This window comes from Panulirus ornatus, chromosome 9 (genome assembly GCF_036320965.1).
Source record: "Panulirus ornatus isolate Po-2019 chromosome 9, ASM3632096v1, whole genome shotgun sequence".
Classification (NCBI taxonomy): Eukaryota; Metazoa; Arthropoda; class Malacostraca; order Decapoda; family Palinuridae; genus Panulirus; species Panulirus ornatus.
Window position 1 is genome coordinate 37,340,926 of NC_092232.1, and position 16,458 is coordinate 37,357,383.

The window sequence follows — 16,458 nt, forward strand, 5'->3', positions numbered from 1 at the left end:
GCAGCGGATGGAACCATGGAAGCAGGAAGTGGATCATAGGGTGGGGGAGGGGGCGAAAATTCTGGGAGCCTTGAAGAATGTGTGGAAGTCGAGAACATTATCTCGGAAAGCAAAAATGGGTATGTTTGAAGGAATAGTGGTTCCAACAGTGTTGTATGGTTGCGAGGCGTGGGCTATGGATAGAGTTGTGCGCAGGAGGATGGATGTGCTGGAAATGAGATGTTTTAGGACAATGTGTGGTGTGAGGTGGTTTGATCGAGTGAGTAACGTAAGGGTAAGAGAGATGTGTGGAAATAAAAAGAGCGTGGTTGAGAGAGCAGAAGAGGGTGTTTTGAAATGGTTTGGGCACATGGAGAGAATGAGTGAGGAAAGGTTGACCAAGAGGATATATGTGTCGGAGGTGGAGGGAACGAGGAGAAGAGGGAGACCAAATTGGAGGTGGAAAGATGGAGTGAAAAAGATTTTGTGTGATCGGGGCCTGAACATGCAGGAGGGTGAAAGGAGGGCAAGGAATAGAGTGAATTGGAGCGATGTGGTATACCGGGGCTGACGTGCTGTCAGTGGATTGAATCAAGGCATGTGAAGCGTCTGGGGTAAACCATGGAAAGCTGTGTAGGTATGTATATTTGCGTGTGTGGACGTATGTATATACATGTGTATGGGGGTGGGTTGGGCCATTTCTTTCGTCTGTTTCCTTGCGCTACCTCGCAAACGCGGGAGACAGCGACAAAGCAAAAAAAAAAGAAAAAAAAAAAATGTACTTCATAACTTTGAATTATATGGCTCATTTCTCATTTTCTGTCCATAGAAAAAGGTTTTGTGTTTTTGATACACTTAGGAATTTTCTTTATGTATACTAAATTTAGATAATTGTTAAGAAGACAGTCTTATCCTTTCTGGCATTTGTTTATGTGCCATGTTCATTAAATATTGGACCAGTAGTACCGTGTCTTATTTTTATTTCTCCCCTGCTTCTTATGTGTTTTAAGAATTCTGTAAGGTTTTCCTTTTACTTCATTTCTTTAGTCATTCTGGTTTTCTTCCTGCAATCTCTCTCTATTCATTCATCACTTCCATTCCAAAGTCCTCTAGAATACCATTTAATTTAATTATCTTCTTACACTTATTTTGTCAACTGTGTCGATGTGTAAGAGCCAATCTAAAATTTGCCATCATCACGTTGCCATCTTTGAAATAGCAAAGGGAGTTTACAGTGAATTTGATAATATTGTGATCAATGTTGATTAGCTTTTCCCTGGCTTTGTAGAGGCTCGTTAGATTTCTTTTTGTGGATATCTCTAAATCTGTTACTACATACCGGTTGTTGAGTTGCAGGTCATGCAGTTTAAAAATCAATCTTCTGTTATGTCAGTTAATCTGTTACCCTTGTGGGCACCTGATACTGATCCCAGTTAATGGTGGAGTTTTTGATATATGTTACTTATTGCTTCTTTGCTGTTAACTAAATATGTAATTTGACATTTATTTTTTTTTTTTATTAGCGGCCTCAGCCACAGACGGAAAGTCCACATCAAGGCTGGGCCTTAATCAAATAAGGAGAGGTTAATGCAAGGGAAAAAGAAGAGGCAAGGGAAAGTATTTACGAATTTTGGAGGAAGCGAAAAACCTATCTTTTAAAAAGTGTGCCAGGTCATCGTTATTGGGAAAGAAATGAGATTAACAGAGAGTAACAATGTTTTCTATACACTAGTTAGGGATTCACTGTATACATTATTGATTTATTATAGATATCTTCTATATAAATTTGATGAAAAATTATTAATTGCAAGAGTATTTGCATACTTTGGTTTCACTTTAACTGAATCATGTATAATTGATTGAGTTAAATGCAGTACCTCTAGATTTATACAAAAATTAAAGCTTCAAAGAGGAGTTGAAAAACTTTGGAAGATTGTTTTGTGATCATTTGAGGTAAATGTAAATGGTACATTAGTAACAGTAAAAAGGTAAAGTAAAAAATGCGCTTTGTAGTGTATAGAGGGGTGATTATATAGAAAATATTAGGCATTTCCTAGAAGAATGGCTATTAAAAAATAATTGTACAGTGAAGAGGTGTGTATAGAAATAAGGAATTCAGAGACTGAAAAAGTAGAAGTGAGCAGGCTGTAAAATACAGTATGTTGAGAATACCTGAAGCTGAATAGAGGTTTTCTTTTAAGATTTAGTGCTGCACTTGTGAAGGTAGGTAATTTAGAGTTGATTCTAGGATAATGTTGCAAAAACAAACCTACTGGTAGGAACCAGGAATCCAAAACCTCTGCAAGACTAGGGACCCCAGTTCTGGAAAACCAGTTCCTAAAACAGGATGTAAGTGGCCTGATGTGTAGCTGACATTCCTGTAGCTGCTTCTGGCAAGATATGTGGATAATTGAATGGAATTTTGTAGGATTTTTTTTCTTCAAATTACAAGTGAGAGGGGTGTTCTAATGGTCTTTTATAAAAGAAATGTAGGAAAGGTTGTAGAATGAGAGAGATATGTCATATGTCTTGAAGAATATTGGATTCTCCCCTATCCTGGGGGATAGGGGAGAAAGAATACTTCCCACGTATTCCCTGCGTGTCGTAGAAGGCGACTAAAAGGGGAGGGAGCGGGGGGCTGGAAATCCTCCCCTCTTGTTTTTTTTTTTTTTAATTTTCCAAAAGAAGGAACAGAGAAGGGGGTCAGGTGAGGATATTCCCTCAGAGGCCAAGTCCTCTGTTCTTAATGCTACCTTGCTAATGCGGGAAATGGCGAATAGTTTGAAAGAAGAAAGAAAGTAAAAGAAAGAGCTGGAGTGTGACTGTACCACTAGGAGAGACAGCAGTATAAGCCATTTGGATGAAAATGAGAGGTATTTGCATTTGTTTGAGGTATTATATGCTATGAACAAAAAATATCAGTGGGAGATGAGAGGTTTACACACTTCCTTCATATATAGAAATGTTCTGATCTCATGAATAGCAGTTTTGTATTGATTTTAGTTAAAAGAGGAGGATAAGGGAGATAAAAGTGTATTTCTAATCGTGATATGCCTAATCTTTGGTATGAATGGATTTAAAATAAGCATTCTGTGAATTTGCTAAAGACAGTCATAATGCAAGAAAGAAGCATGTCTCCATACCCAATAGATATGACCTCTGTTGTGTGTTCTGCGCACTAAGACTTATCAGAAAAGCAATAGCCATCCCAAGGAAAAACAGCAGTCTTGCAAGTTGAGTTTTCTTTAAATACTGTATACAGTATTTATATTGGATTACTAGTGGTGGGGATGGCAAAACCTGTAACTGTTGATCCAAAGGGGATAAAATTGTGTTGATTGCAAGGAGGGTTAGATGTGAAAAAGTGTTAAATTTTAACTCGTGATGACCGGATTTATGAAAAAGGAGTAGGCCTCACTGCCTCCACTATCAGTTTGGGAGGAATTTAGCCACTCTTTCTTGTACAAAGAGAAGTCCCATGCATAGAGTCTCAGGAAGAGTGTAAGAAAATAATACATCTCCGTATTAAGAGATAGGATGGCCATAGAATACAGCAGAGTTAACAGAATTAAGCAGAAGAATATGATAAAACCTCAAATTTTGAGTTGATATCATTAAAGATAGTTACGAAATATGAGGTGCACAAGGCATGGCATAAGTGAGTTTGTTAGGCATATGCCTTAACCCCAAAGAAGAAATGGTAAAACCTTTAGAAGTTAGAGATGAATACAAAGATTCCTTGGAAACATCATTTGACACTAGGGTCTGTGAAGAAAGAAAAAAGTCAGGATATTGGTGATTAGATAATGCTCTGCAGAGATAAAACCCCATAATATCATGGCCAAAAGTTTGGGTGAAATAGATATATGGCAGGCTCAGTGAAAGTCATGGACATGGTTGAAGCTGGTATTGTTGCAGTGTGAGTTATACTCCTCATTGTCATCAGGTTGTTATCAGACAATGATGGGTATTGTGTTCATAACCTCTGGCCATTGCATAAATTTCATGGGAAGAAGAAAAAAAGGGCATTATGAGGGAGTGTAAAGTGCAAATACATAGAAATCAAGGATCCTTTCAATTTCACAGTGCAAGTACTGTAAATAAGGAAGAGGAATTTTATTAAGTAGGAGCTATCCAGTAACTCCATGTACTTTTGGGCTAAGTAAAGCCCAGTATAAGAAAGAAGGGGCAATATTATGATACTGAAATTATTTAAACCCCCTTCTTTCTTGAAAATATAAGAACTAGTAGATAGTGTCAAGAATTGAGGATTAATAACAGGTCTTGATAAATATATACCCAAGGTTGTTGTATGTGAAGGAAGTTGGGGATATTATGGCAGTAATTATTTTGGAAACTGAATGAGATAATATTTTGGAAACATAGTACGATAATGAGCTGTAAATGTGTTAAACAGAAAAAGATTAAATGTCATGACGTGGAAAAACCTGAATTACATAAGAAAGAGTAAAACCAAAAATGATGCTAACATGCAATATTTTCTTGAGAAAAAAAATGGTGAGTATTAATATGATTCCACCTCATCAGAAAAGTCTGCTGATGTAAGTTCTCATAACCTTAATGAATTGGAACAAAACTTGAATAGATGAAAACAGACATGTGAGGAAAACAAACCTAAGAAACTGATTTAAACATTTGCTTTGAGAAAAAAAGTGGGCAGAATGGATAAATTAGAACAGAGGAGATAGGGAAGGAATAAAGGATTGGCTGAAAGTATTAAAGAAATTGACTTAAAATCTGGTGTGGAATTAGATAGGGAACTGTTAGTGTGGATTAAAGGGGTGTCAGCTGGAGTTTAAGGAAATGTACAAGAATAGGGATACATGGAGGAAAGTCTGCGAGGGATCCAGTTCACTGTATAGCAAAAAATAGCTTACTGGATGTATCCATGTAGATAGGTAGCCCTATACTCTACTTGCCCCTCACATTTATTTCAGATATCCAGTTTACAGGCAATGTAATATGGGAGTTGGGGAAACTTACTTTTAATGTACCTACTTTCTTACATCAGGTACTTGTGTAGTAGATTAATCATCCTGTGACTGCCCATGTGAAATTGTCTGAGATAATTGTTGATTGAAAAGGAGAGCTAACTTTTATTCTGGGGTGTATCCAAGTGGGTAGATGACAGAGCATTTGGTCTTACCCTTGAGGAATTCAGCAAACCAATTCAGTAATAGTAATTGATATTTTCTTAGTTATTCTAATCCATTTAGTTCCTTGAAAGAAAAATAAATGTATATGTAAGTGCAGGTTGTACTTCTCTAATCCAGTCTCTGTGGTCCGGCAACTCCCATGGTCTGGCATGTTTTGAATTTGCTGCCATTAGTTTGTGGCCCTTGCCACCAGAGTGGCTCTGTTAGCAGCAGTAAGGTGCCAAAATCTGTTTACACTACAGCCAAACTGATTAACAGTCCTGTTTTTTGTTTTTTTTCTTTTAAACTATTCGCCATTTCCCGCGTTAGTGAGGTAGCGTTAAGAACAGAGGACTGGGCCTTTTTTGGAATATCCTCACCTGGCCCCCTCTGTTCCTTCTTTTGGAAAATTAAAAAAAAAAAAAAAAAAAAAAACGAGAGGGGAGGATTTCCAGCCCCCCACTCCCTCCGCTTTTAGTCGCCTTCTACGACACGCAGGGAATACGTGGGAAGTATTCTTAATCCCCTATCCCCAGGTATATATATACATACATATATATATACACATATATATACATATACACATATATATATCTTTCTTTTCTTTCATACTATTCGCCACTTCCCGCGTTAGCAAGGTAGCGTTAAGAACAGAGGACTGGGCCTCTGAGGGAATATCCTCACCTGGCCTCGTTCTCTGTTCCTTCTTTTGGAAAATCAAAAAAAAAAACAAAGGGGAGGATTTCCAGCCCCCCGCTCCCTCCCCTTTTAGTCGCCTTCTACGAAACGCAGGAAATATGTGGGAAGTATTCTTTCTCCCCTATTCCCAGGGATAATTTTTTTTTTTTTTTTTTTTTGCTCCACCGCCGCCCCTCACGCCCGCGAGGCAGCGCAAGGAAACAGACAAAAGAAATGGCCCAACCCACCCCCATACACATGCATAAACACACATCCACACACACAAATATACATACCTACACAGCTTTCCATGGTTCACCCCAGACGCTTCACATGCCCCGACTCAACCCACCGACAGCACGCCAACCCCGGCATACCACATCGATCCAACTCACTCCATTCCCCGCCCTCCCCTCAGCCCCCGCATGTTCAGGCCCCGACCACACAAAATCCCCCCCACTCCATCTCTCCACCCCCAATCCGGTCTCCCACCCCTCCCCGCTCCCCCCACCCCCAACATACACATCCTCTTGGTCAATCTTTCCTCACTCACTCACTCTCTCCATGTGACCAAACCACTTCAACACACCCCCCTCTGCTCTCTCAACCACACTCCCCTCATTACCACACATCTCTCTCACCCCCTCATCACTTACTCGATCAAACCACCCCACACCACACATTATCCTCAAACATCTCATTTCTCACACATGCACCCTCCTCCGCATATATATATATATATATATATATATATATATATATATATATATATATATATATATATATATTATTATTTTTTATTATACTTTGTCGCTGTCTCCCGCGTTTGCGAGGTAGCGCAAGGAAACAGACGAAAGAAATGGCCCAACCCCCCCCCCCATACACATGTATATACATACGTCCACACACGCAAATATACATACCTACACAGCTTTCCATGGTTTACCCCAGACGCTTCACATGCCTTGCTTCAATCCACTGACAGCACGTCAACCCCGGTATACCACATCGCTCCAATTCACTCTATTCCTTGCCCTCCTTTCACCCTCCTCCATGTTCAGGCCCCTGATCACACAAAATCTTTTTCACTCCATCTTTCCACCTCCAATTTGGTCTCCCTCTTCTCCTTGTTCCCTCCACCTCCGACACATATATCCTCTTGGTCAATCTTTCCTCACTCATCCTCTCCATGTGCCCAAACCACTTCAAAACACCCTCTTCTGCTCTCTCAACCACGCTCTTTTTATTTCCACACATCTCTCTTACCCTTACGTTACTCACTCGATCAAACCACCTCACACCACACATTGTCCTCAAACATCTCATTTCCAGCACATCCATCCTCCTGCGCACAACTCTATCCATAGCCCACGCCTCGCAACCATACAACATTGTTGGAACCACTATTCCTTCAAACATACCCATTTTTGCTTTCCGAGATAATGTTCTCGACTTCCACACATTCTTCAAGGCCCCCAGGATTTTCGCCCCCTCCCCCACCCTATGATCCACTTCCGCTTCCATGGTTCCATCCGCTGCCAGATCCACTCCCAGATATCTAAAACACTTCACTTCCTCCAGTTTTTCTCCATTCAAACTCACCTCCCAATTGACTTGACCCTCAACCCTACTGTACCTAATAACCTTGCTTTTATTCACATTTACTCTTAACTTTCTTCTTCCACACACTTTTCCAAACTCAGTCACCAGCTTCTGCAGTTTCTCACATGAATCAGCCACCAGCGCTGTATCATCAGCGAACAACAACTGACTCACTTCCCAAGCTCTCTCATCCCCAACAGACTTCATACTTGCCCCTCTTTCCAAAACTCTTGCATTTACCTCCCTAACAACCCCATCCATAAACAAATTAAACAACCATGGAGACATCACACACCCCTGCCGCAAACCTACATTCACTGAGAACCAATCACTTTCCTCTCTTCCTACACGTACACATGCCTTACATCCTCGATAAAAACTTTTCACTGCTTCTAACAACTTGCCTCCCACACCATATATTCTTAATACCTTCCACAGAGCATCTCTATCAACTCTATCATATGCCTTCTCCAGATCCATAAATGCTACGTACAAATCCATTTGCTTTTCTAAGTATTTCTCACATACATTCTTCAAAGCAAACACCTGATCCACACATCCTCTACCACTTCTGAAACCACACTGCTCTTCCCCAATCTGATGCTCTGTACATGCCTTCACCCTCTCAATCAATACCCTCCCATATAATTTACCAGGAATACTCAACAAACTTATACCTCTGTAATTTGAGCACTCACTCTTATCCCCTTTGCCTTTGTACAATGGCACTATGCACGCATTCCGCCAATCCTCAGGCACCTCACCATGAGTCATACATACATTAAATAACCTTACCAACCAGTCAATAATACAGTCACCCCCTTTTTTAATAAATTCCACTGCAATACCATCCAAACCTGCTGCCTTGCTGGCTTTCATCTTCCGCAAAGCTTTCACTACCTCTTCTCTGTTTACCACATCGTTTTCCCTAACCCTCTCTTTTTGCACACCACCTCGACCAAAACACCCTATATCTGCCACTCTATCATCAAACACATTCAACAAACCTTCAAAATACTCACTCCATCTCCTTCTCACATCACCACTACTTGTTTTCACCTCCCCATTTGCGCCCTTCACTGAAGTTCCCATTTGCTCCCTTGTCTTACGCACTTTATTTACCTCCTTCCAGAACATCTTTTTATTCTCCCTATATATATATATATGTTTACCAAATGGCGTCCTAGCTTCATCTCTTCGATGTATATCAACTGACTTATATTTCTCTCATGTCTCCCCTGATGATGTGATTATTACATGAAAGTGCACTTGGGAACTTGTCATGTTTCATTTTCCCCATGGGCTCATAGGAATATATATTGAAGAATGTGTGGAAGTCGAGAACATTGTCTCGGAAAGCAAAAATGGGTATGTTTGAAGGAATAGTGGTTCCAACAATGTTGTATGGTTGCGAGGCGTGGGCTATGGATAGAGTTGTGCCCAGGAGGATGGATGTGCTGGAAATGAGATGTTTGAGGACAATGTGTGGTGTGAGGTGGTTTGATCGAGTAAGTAACGTAAGGGTAAGAGAGATGTGTGGAAATAAAAAGAGTGTGGTTGAGAGAGCAGAAGAGGGTGTTTTGATATGGTTTGGGCACATGGAGAGAATGTGTGAGGAAAGATTGACCAAGAGGATATATGTGTCGGAAGTGGAGGGAACGAGGAGAAGTGGGAGACCAAATTGGAGGTGGAAAGATGGAGTGAAAAAGATTTTGTGTGATCGGGGCCTGAACATGCAGGAGGGTGAAAGGAGGGCAAGGAATAGAGTGAATTGGATCGATGTGGTATACCGGGGTTGACGTGCTGTCAGTGGATTGAATCAAGGCATGTGAAGCGTCTGGGGTAAACCATGGAAAGCTGTGTAGGTATGTATATTTGCATGTGTGGACGTATGTATATACATGTGTATGGGGGTGGGTTGGGCCGTTTCTTTCGTCTGTTTCCTTGCGCTACCTTGCAAACGCGGGAGACAGCGACAAAGCAAAAAAAAAAATATATATATATATATATATATATATATATATATATATATATATATATATATATATATATATATATATACAGATGAAAGAACAGTCCTGTTAATTTCGTATATTCAGTTTAGTGCTGAAAATGAAAGCCAGAAAATTAAGTTTTGGAAAACTTTGAAAGGTGCCAGGAGTACAGAAATGGACAGTGCCTTTCTAAAGTGGTTTAAGCTCCTATGTAATGAAGGTGTAAGCATTTCTGGGGAGATCCTTATTGACCTGGCCAAAGTTTTTCAAAATGAACTAAAGCTAGACTATGAATATTCGCAAGGATTGTTACATAAGTTTAAGTGGAGAATATGGAAGTTCAGTATGTAGTGTGTGTGTGGTGAAAAGCATAGTGCAGACACAGAAGCTTGTAGTGCAAGGTTATATAAAAAGATAGTGTGTGCGGTAAAAAGCATAGTGCTGACACGGAAGCTTTTAGTGTAAGGTTGTATTAAGTGAATCGATAAAAGCTCCAGTTCTCTGTTAAACAACCAACAGCAGTATGTACAGGGCGAGAGAGTGTACAATCCCACTGCCTGGCTGGGACTGACGCATTGCGGGCTGGCTGCCTTTATGATAACAATAAAACATTACCAACAAGAGTCTACCAAAGCTAACTACCAACCTATGGTTGTTTGTTGCATTAACTACTCGTCACAAAGCTACAAAGTTTGTGGATAAATTTGCACATTTAGTGGAAGTGGCAAACCTAGTCCCAGAGCAGTTGTATAATTCTGACAAATCTGCCCTGTATTAGCATCATATGCCATGAAAAACCTTTGCCCAAGATATTGCAGAGTCTCCATCTGGGGTTACTTCTGATGTAATCAGATGTAATATTCAAACCTTGTTTAAAAGCATTAATGGTTGTATTATTTACTGCCTGTTTTAAGCTTTGTTCTACCTCTGATGAGACAGGCAATATGTTTGTGTAATGAGCTGGCAAGACTAAGGGTCGGGCATATTCGGGCATTCCCTTGGGGGTCAATTTCTGTTTTCTAGCATTTTCTGTGGTCTTGTAATGATCAGGCCCCAATTTTGCTGGATTAAAGAAGTTCAACCAGTAGATTTAACTGTTTCAGTAATATACAATAGTGACCATTGAAACAATGTTGTCAGTGTCACAGCCTTCACAAAACACAGACATAAGTGTATGATGATGAAATTTTCTCTATCCACAGAAGGTTATTAATTTGTTTCATTGCACACAACTCTATCAATTATTGCTATGAGGTTTTATGGTACCAAATATCATAAATCAGTTATTTAAAACTGGTTGCCAGTCTCATAATAAACTTAATTCTGTACAACAGCAGTGCTTATTTTATAAGAATTCGATTAATATTAGTGATTGAATTCACTTTCCAGATATCTCTGTTCTTACAAACCACTCTTTTTTTTTTCTTTTTTTTAACTTTACATCATTGTCTTCATTTTATGGTTTATCCCCCTTCCTTAACCAAATCTTGGATATGTGCTTGCTTTCATTATTCCAAACCTGGAGTACATAAACATTTCAAGGAAGTGAATTTTCTGGATAACAGGGGAAGTCTTATTGCCTCTGAGGACATGACACTACAAAGTTATACATAAAAAACTTATAGGACAGTGGTCTGGTCCTTTTCGTTCATGGATTTCTCTCAAGACCATTAGATTTCCGTATTTTCTTGTTCCAGTGTTAGTTACATTTGTTGGCATGTAGAATAAAATGGTGAAGTGCAGTGTATGAATATGATTTAGAATGTACAATCAGGAGGTAATTACTATACTGCCCCTGCTTTACTTTTGGAAATGCTGGGCAGAGAGAGTTTTGATATGTTCTCCCATATGTCTTCATTTACTGGTATACCTTCTTTCCCTGTTTAGAAGTGACATTACTAGGATAGAAAGGTATGGGTACTATTGGTGGGGTGAAGGAACCTTCTTGAGTAGAATTACTGGATACTTCTATATTTCTATCATCTGCTATATTGAAAACTTTCTCGTAGCGGTTAATAAAAATATACCTGAAAATATGGTATTTGAGTTACTGAAGAATATATGATTATTATACTTAACTATATTTGGAAATGCAATTGAGTGGGAGATGTATAAAAGAAAGAGACAGGAGGTCAAGAGAAAGGTGCAGGAGGTGAAAAAAAGGGCAAATGAGAGTTGGGGTGAGAGAGTATCATTAAATTTTAGGGAGAATAAAAAGATGTTCTGGAAGGAGGTAAATAAAGTGCGTAAGACAAGGGAGCAAATGGGAACTTCAGTGAAGGGTGCAAATGGGGAGGTGAAAACAAGTAGTGGTGATGTGAGAAGGAGATGGAGTGAGTATTTTGAAGGTTTGTTGAATGTGTTTGATGATAGAGTGGCAGATATAGGGTGTTTTGGTCGAGGTGGTGTGCAAAGTGAGAGGGGTAGGGAAAATGATGTGGGAAACAGAGAAGAGGTAGTGAAAGCTTTGCGGAAGATGAAAGCCAGCAAGGCAGCAGGTTTGGATGGTATTGCAGTGGAATTTATTAAAAAAGGGGGTGACTGTATTATTGACTGGTTGGTAAGGTTATTTAATGTATGTATGACTCATGGTGAGGTGCCTGAGGATTGGCGGAATGCGTGCATAGTGCCATTGTACAAAGGCAAAGGGGATAAGAGTGAGTGCTCAAATTACAGAGGTATAAGTTTGTTGAGTATTCCTGGTAAATTATATGGGAGGGTATTGATTGAGAGGGTGAAGGCATGTACAGAGCATCAGATTGGGGAAGAGCAGTGTGGTTTCAGAAGTGGTAGAGGATGTGTGGATCAGGTGTTTGCTTTGAAGAAGGTATGTGAGAAATACTTAGAAAAGCAAATGGATTTGTATGTTGCATTTATGGATCTGGAGAAGGCATATGATAGAGTTGATAGAGATGCTCTGTGGAAGGTATTAAGAATATATGGTGTGGGAGGAAAGTTGTTAGAAGCAGTGAAAAGTTTTTATCGAGGATGTAAGGCATGTGTATGTGTAGGAAGAGAGGAAAGTGATTGGTTCTCAGTGAATGTAGGTTTGCGGCAGGGGTGTGTGATGTCTCCATGGTTGTTTAATTTGTTTATGGATGGGGTTGTTAGGGAGGTAAATGCAAGAGTTTTGGAAAGAGGGGCAAGTATGAAGTCTGTTGGGGATGAGAGAGCTTGGGAAGTGAGTCAGTTGTTGTTCGCTGATGATACAGCGCTGGTGGCTGATTCATGTGAGAAACTGCAGAAGCTGGTGACTGAGTTTGGTAAAGTGTGTGGAAGAAGAAAGTTAAGAGTAAATGTGAATAAGAGCAAGGTTATTAGGTACAGTAGGGTTGAGGGTCAAGTCAATTGGGAGGTGAGTTTGAATGGAGAAAAACTGGAGGAAGTGAAGTGTTTTAGATATCTGGGAGTGGATCTGGCAGCGGATGGAACCATGGAAGCAGAAGTGGATCATAGGGTGGGGGAGGGGGCGAAAATTCTGGGGGCCTTGAAGAATGTGTGGAAGTTGAGAACATTATCTCGGAAAGCAAAAATGGGTATGTTTGAAGGAATAGTGGTTCCAGCAATGTTGTATGGTTGCGAGACGTGGGCTATGGATAGAGTTGTGCGCAGGAGGATGGATGTGCTGGAAATGAGATGTTTGAGGACAATGTGTGGTGTGAGGTGGTTTGATCGAGTGAGTAACGTAAGGGTAAGAGAGATGTGTGGAAATAAAAAGAGCGTGGTTGAGAGAGCAGAAGAGGGTGTTTTGAAGTGGTTTGGGCACATGGAGAGAATGTGTGAGGAAAGATTGACCAAGAGGATATATGTGTCAGAGGTGGAGGGAACGAGGAGAAGAGGGAGACCAAATTGGAGGTGGAAAGATGGAGTGAAAAAGATTTTGTGTGATCGGGGCCTGAACATGCAGGAGGGTGAAAGGAGGGCAAGGAATAGAGTGAATTGGAGTGATGTGGTATACCGGGGTTGATGTGCTGTCAGTGGATTGAATCAAGGCATGTGAAGCGTCTGGGGTAAACCATGGAAAGCTGTGTAGGTATGTATATTTGCGTGTGTGGACGTATGTATATACATGTGTATGGGGGGGGCCATTTCTTTCGTCTGTTTCCTTGCGCTACCTCGCAAACGCGGGAGACAGCGACAAAGTATAATAAAAAAAAAAAATATAAGTTTGTTGAGTATTCCTGGTAAATTATATGGGAGGGTATTGATTGAGAGGGTGAAGGCATATACAGAGCATCAGATTGGGGAAGAGCAGTGTGGTTTCAGAAGTGGTAGAGGATGTGTGGATCAGGTGTTTGCTTTGAAGAATGTATGTGAGAAATACTTAGAAAAGCAAATGGATTTGTATGTAGCATTTATGGATCTGGAGAAGGCGTATGATAGAGTTGATAGAGATGCTCTGTGGAAGGTATTAAGAATATATGGTGTGGGAGGCAAGTTGTTAGATGCAGTGAAAAGTTTTTATCGAGGATGTAAGGCATGTGTACGTGTAGGAAGAGAGGAAAGTGATTGGTTCTCTGTGAATGTAGGTTTGTGGCAGGGGTGTGTGATGTCTCCATGGTTGTTTAATATGTTTATGGATGGGGTTGTTAGGGAGGTGAATGCAAGAGTTTTGGAAAGAGGGGCAAGTATGAAGTCTGTTGGGGATGAGAGAGCTTGGGAAGTGAGTCAGTTGTTGTCCGCTGATGATACAGCGCTGGTGGCTGATTCATGTGAGAAACTGCAGAAGCTGGTGACTGAGTTTGGTAAAGTGTGTGAAAGAAGAAAGTTAAGAGTAAATGTGAATAAGAGCAAGGTAATTAGGTACAGTAGGGTTGAGGGTCAAGTCAATTGGGAGGTAAGTTTGAATGGAGAAAAACTGGAGGAAGTAAAGTGTTTTAGATATCTGGGAGTGGATCTGGCAGCGGATGGAACCACGGAAGCGGAAGTGGATCATAGGGTGGGGGAGGGGGCGAAAATCCTGGGAGCCTTGAAGAATGTGTGGAAGTCGAGAACATTATCTCGGAAAGCAAAAATGGGTATGTTTGAAGGAATAGTGATTCCATCAATGTTGTATGGTTGCGAGGCGTGGGCTATGGATAGAGTTGTGCGCAGGAGGATGGATGTGCTGGAAATGAGACGTTTGAGGACAGTGTGTGGTGTGAGGTGGTTTGATCGAGTAAGTAACGTAAGGGTAAGAGAGATGTGTGGAAATAAAAAGAGCGTGGTTGAGAGAGCAGAAGAGGGTGTTTTGAAATGGTTTGGGCACATGGAGAGAATGAGTGAGGAAAGATTGACCAAGAGGATATATGTGTCGGAGGTGGAGGGAACGAGGAGAAGTGGGAGACCAAATTGGAGGTGGAAAGATGGAGTGAAAAAGATTTTGTGTGATCGGGGCCTGAACATGCAGGAGGGTGAAAGGAGGGCAAGGAATAGAGTGAATTGGATCGATGTGGTATACCGGGGTTGACGTGCTGTCAGTGGATTGAATCAGGGCATGTGAAGCGTCTGGGGTAAACCATGGAAAGCTGTGTAGGTATGTATATTTGCGTGTGTGGACGTATGTATATGCATGTGGTATGGGGGTGGGTTGGGCCATTTCTTTCGTCTGTTTCCTTGCGCTACCTCGCAAACGCGGGAGACAGCGACAAAGCAAAAAAAAAAAAAAAAAATGGAAAACCTAGCAGAGTTCTCAAGCTCAAATCCCTAAACAAAAACACTGTATTTCGTTGACATTCATCTCAAATCTCCTTATTATTTCTATGATTCATTTTCTGTAAGGATTTTTTGATGAAATAGCTGCAAGAGCCATATACAACATCCAGTATAATTCAGATATATATGTTTTGAGTACATAAGGTCATTCATACTTTCACATTTTGTGATAAAAGGAAAATTAGAATTCATTATTTTGATAATCCTTTATGAGCAGAATAGTTATAACTGCTGTGTTCAAATGGTTTCTTATGGAAATCCATTAGTTTTTCTCTTACCTCTAGTCAGCCCCCTCACATTTTTATTGTTTTCTTTCACAGTTACATGATATGTAGTAAGTGCCAATTCATCCCCTTAGCTTTCCAGTGTTCTTTGCTTATTTATATGTCTGGGGCAAAGGCTTGTTTGTTAGTAGTTTCAGAAACTTGAATAAATTATATGGCATAAGAAAGGACTTCTATAATGTAACTTATATGAAATATAAGAAAGAAATCAGAAGTACCAACCATACCAAAACGGTTGAAATAACATTGCTCACTTTGAATACTATCGAACCCAGAGTACTGATATTTTAGTACTGATTGTACATATTACACCAAGAGGAATATTCTTCACTTAGGTATTTGCAGTTTAGTCTAATCTCTCAAATTCTTAAACAGTTAACTGTTGTGAGGTTGTCTTTTTTTACATTTATGCCTGTCACTAAAAATGTCTGGAAAATAATAGATAAAGGTGACATGTTAAAAGAGATAAGTTTGAATACAAGCTAGAAAATGGACACACTAGAACTGTAATTACCTGTGCAGATAAATTCCTGATCCTCCTCTGGAAAATTTAGTTTATTTAGCCTTTTCTATAGTTAAACCTTCACAGAGCAGCTTTACCCTGCTCTTTTGATTCATACTTGTAGCAGTTCAGAAAACTACAATGTTTCCTCTTAAATTTATATCACATACTGTACACAGTAGCTACTGTAAAGAAAAATGTCCTTAGTAACAGATTTATACAGTAAGTGACATGTTTCAGTGATAATACAGGAGTAACATAAGTAAATACTACATTAAACATTTGTTTCATTCCACACAGGAGACTGTGTTTAACACCTTGGCGTGTATCCTGTACTTGACGTCATCAGCGTATGTATCCTGGGCAGTTCAGACAGGGCTGTGGTACAGTTACTACACATTACCACACTTCACAGTCTACCCAGCTATGACAGCTGCATATGTGAGCATTTAGTGGTATTCATTTCAGTATCCAGTTCCCTGTGCAACTAAAACCCAAACTTTCATCACTCACTTGCACATGATCTGCTTTCCAAGCAATCAGTCCCATCTTGGTTCACTACTTTTTTT

General features: G+C 40.1%; 1 protein-coding gene across 2 annotated transcripts in view; it reads left to right on the forward strand.

The window, feature by feature from the left end:
- Window positions 1-16,458, forward strand: part of LOC139750345 (protein singles bar-like) — a 41,549-nt gene that overhangs the window by 24,642 nt on the left and 449 nt on the right. For both annotated transcript variants that reach the window (XM_071665028.1, XM_071665029.1), the window contains exon 4: window positions 16,190-16,330. In XM_071665028.1, the coding sequence (XP_071521129.1) occupies window positions 16,190-16,330 (141 nt within the window). The remainder of the gene's footprint in view (window positions 1-16,189; window positions 16,331-16,458) is intronic.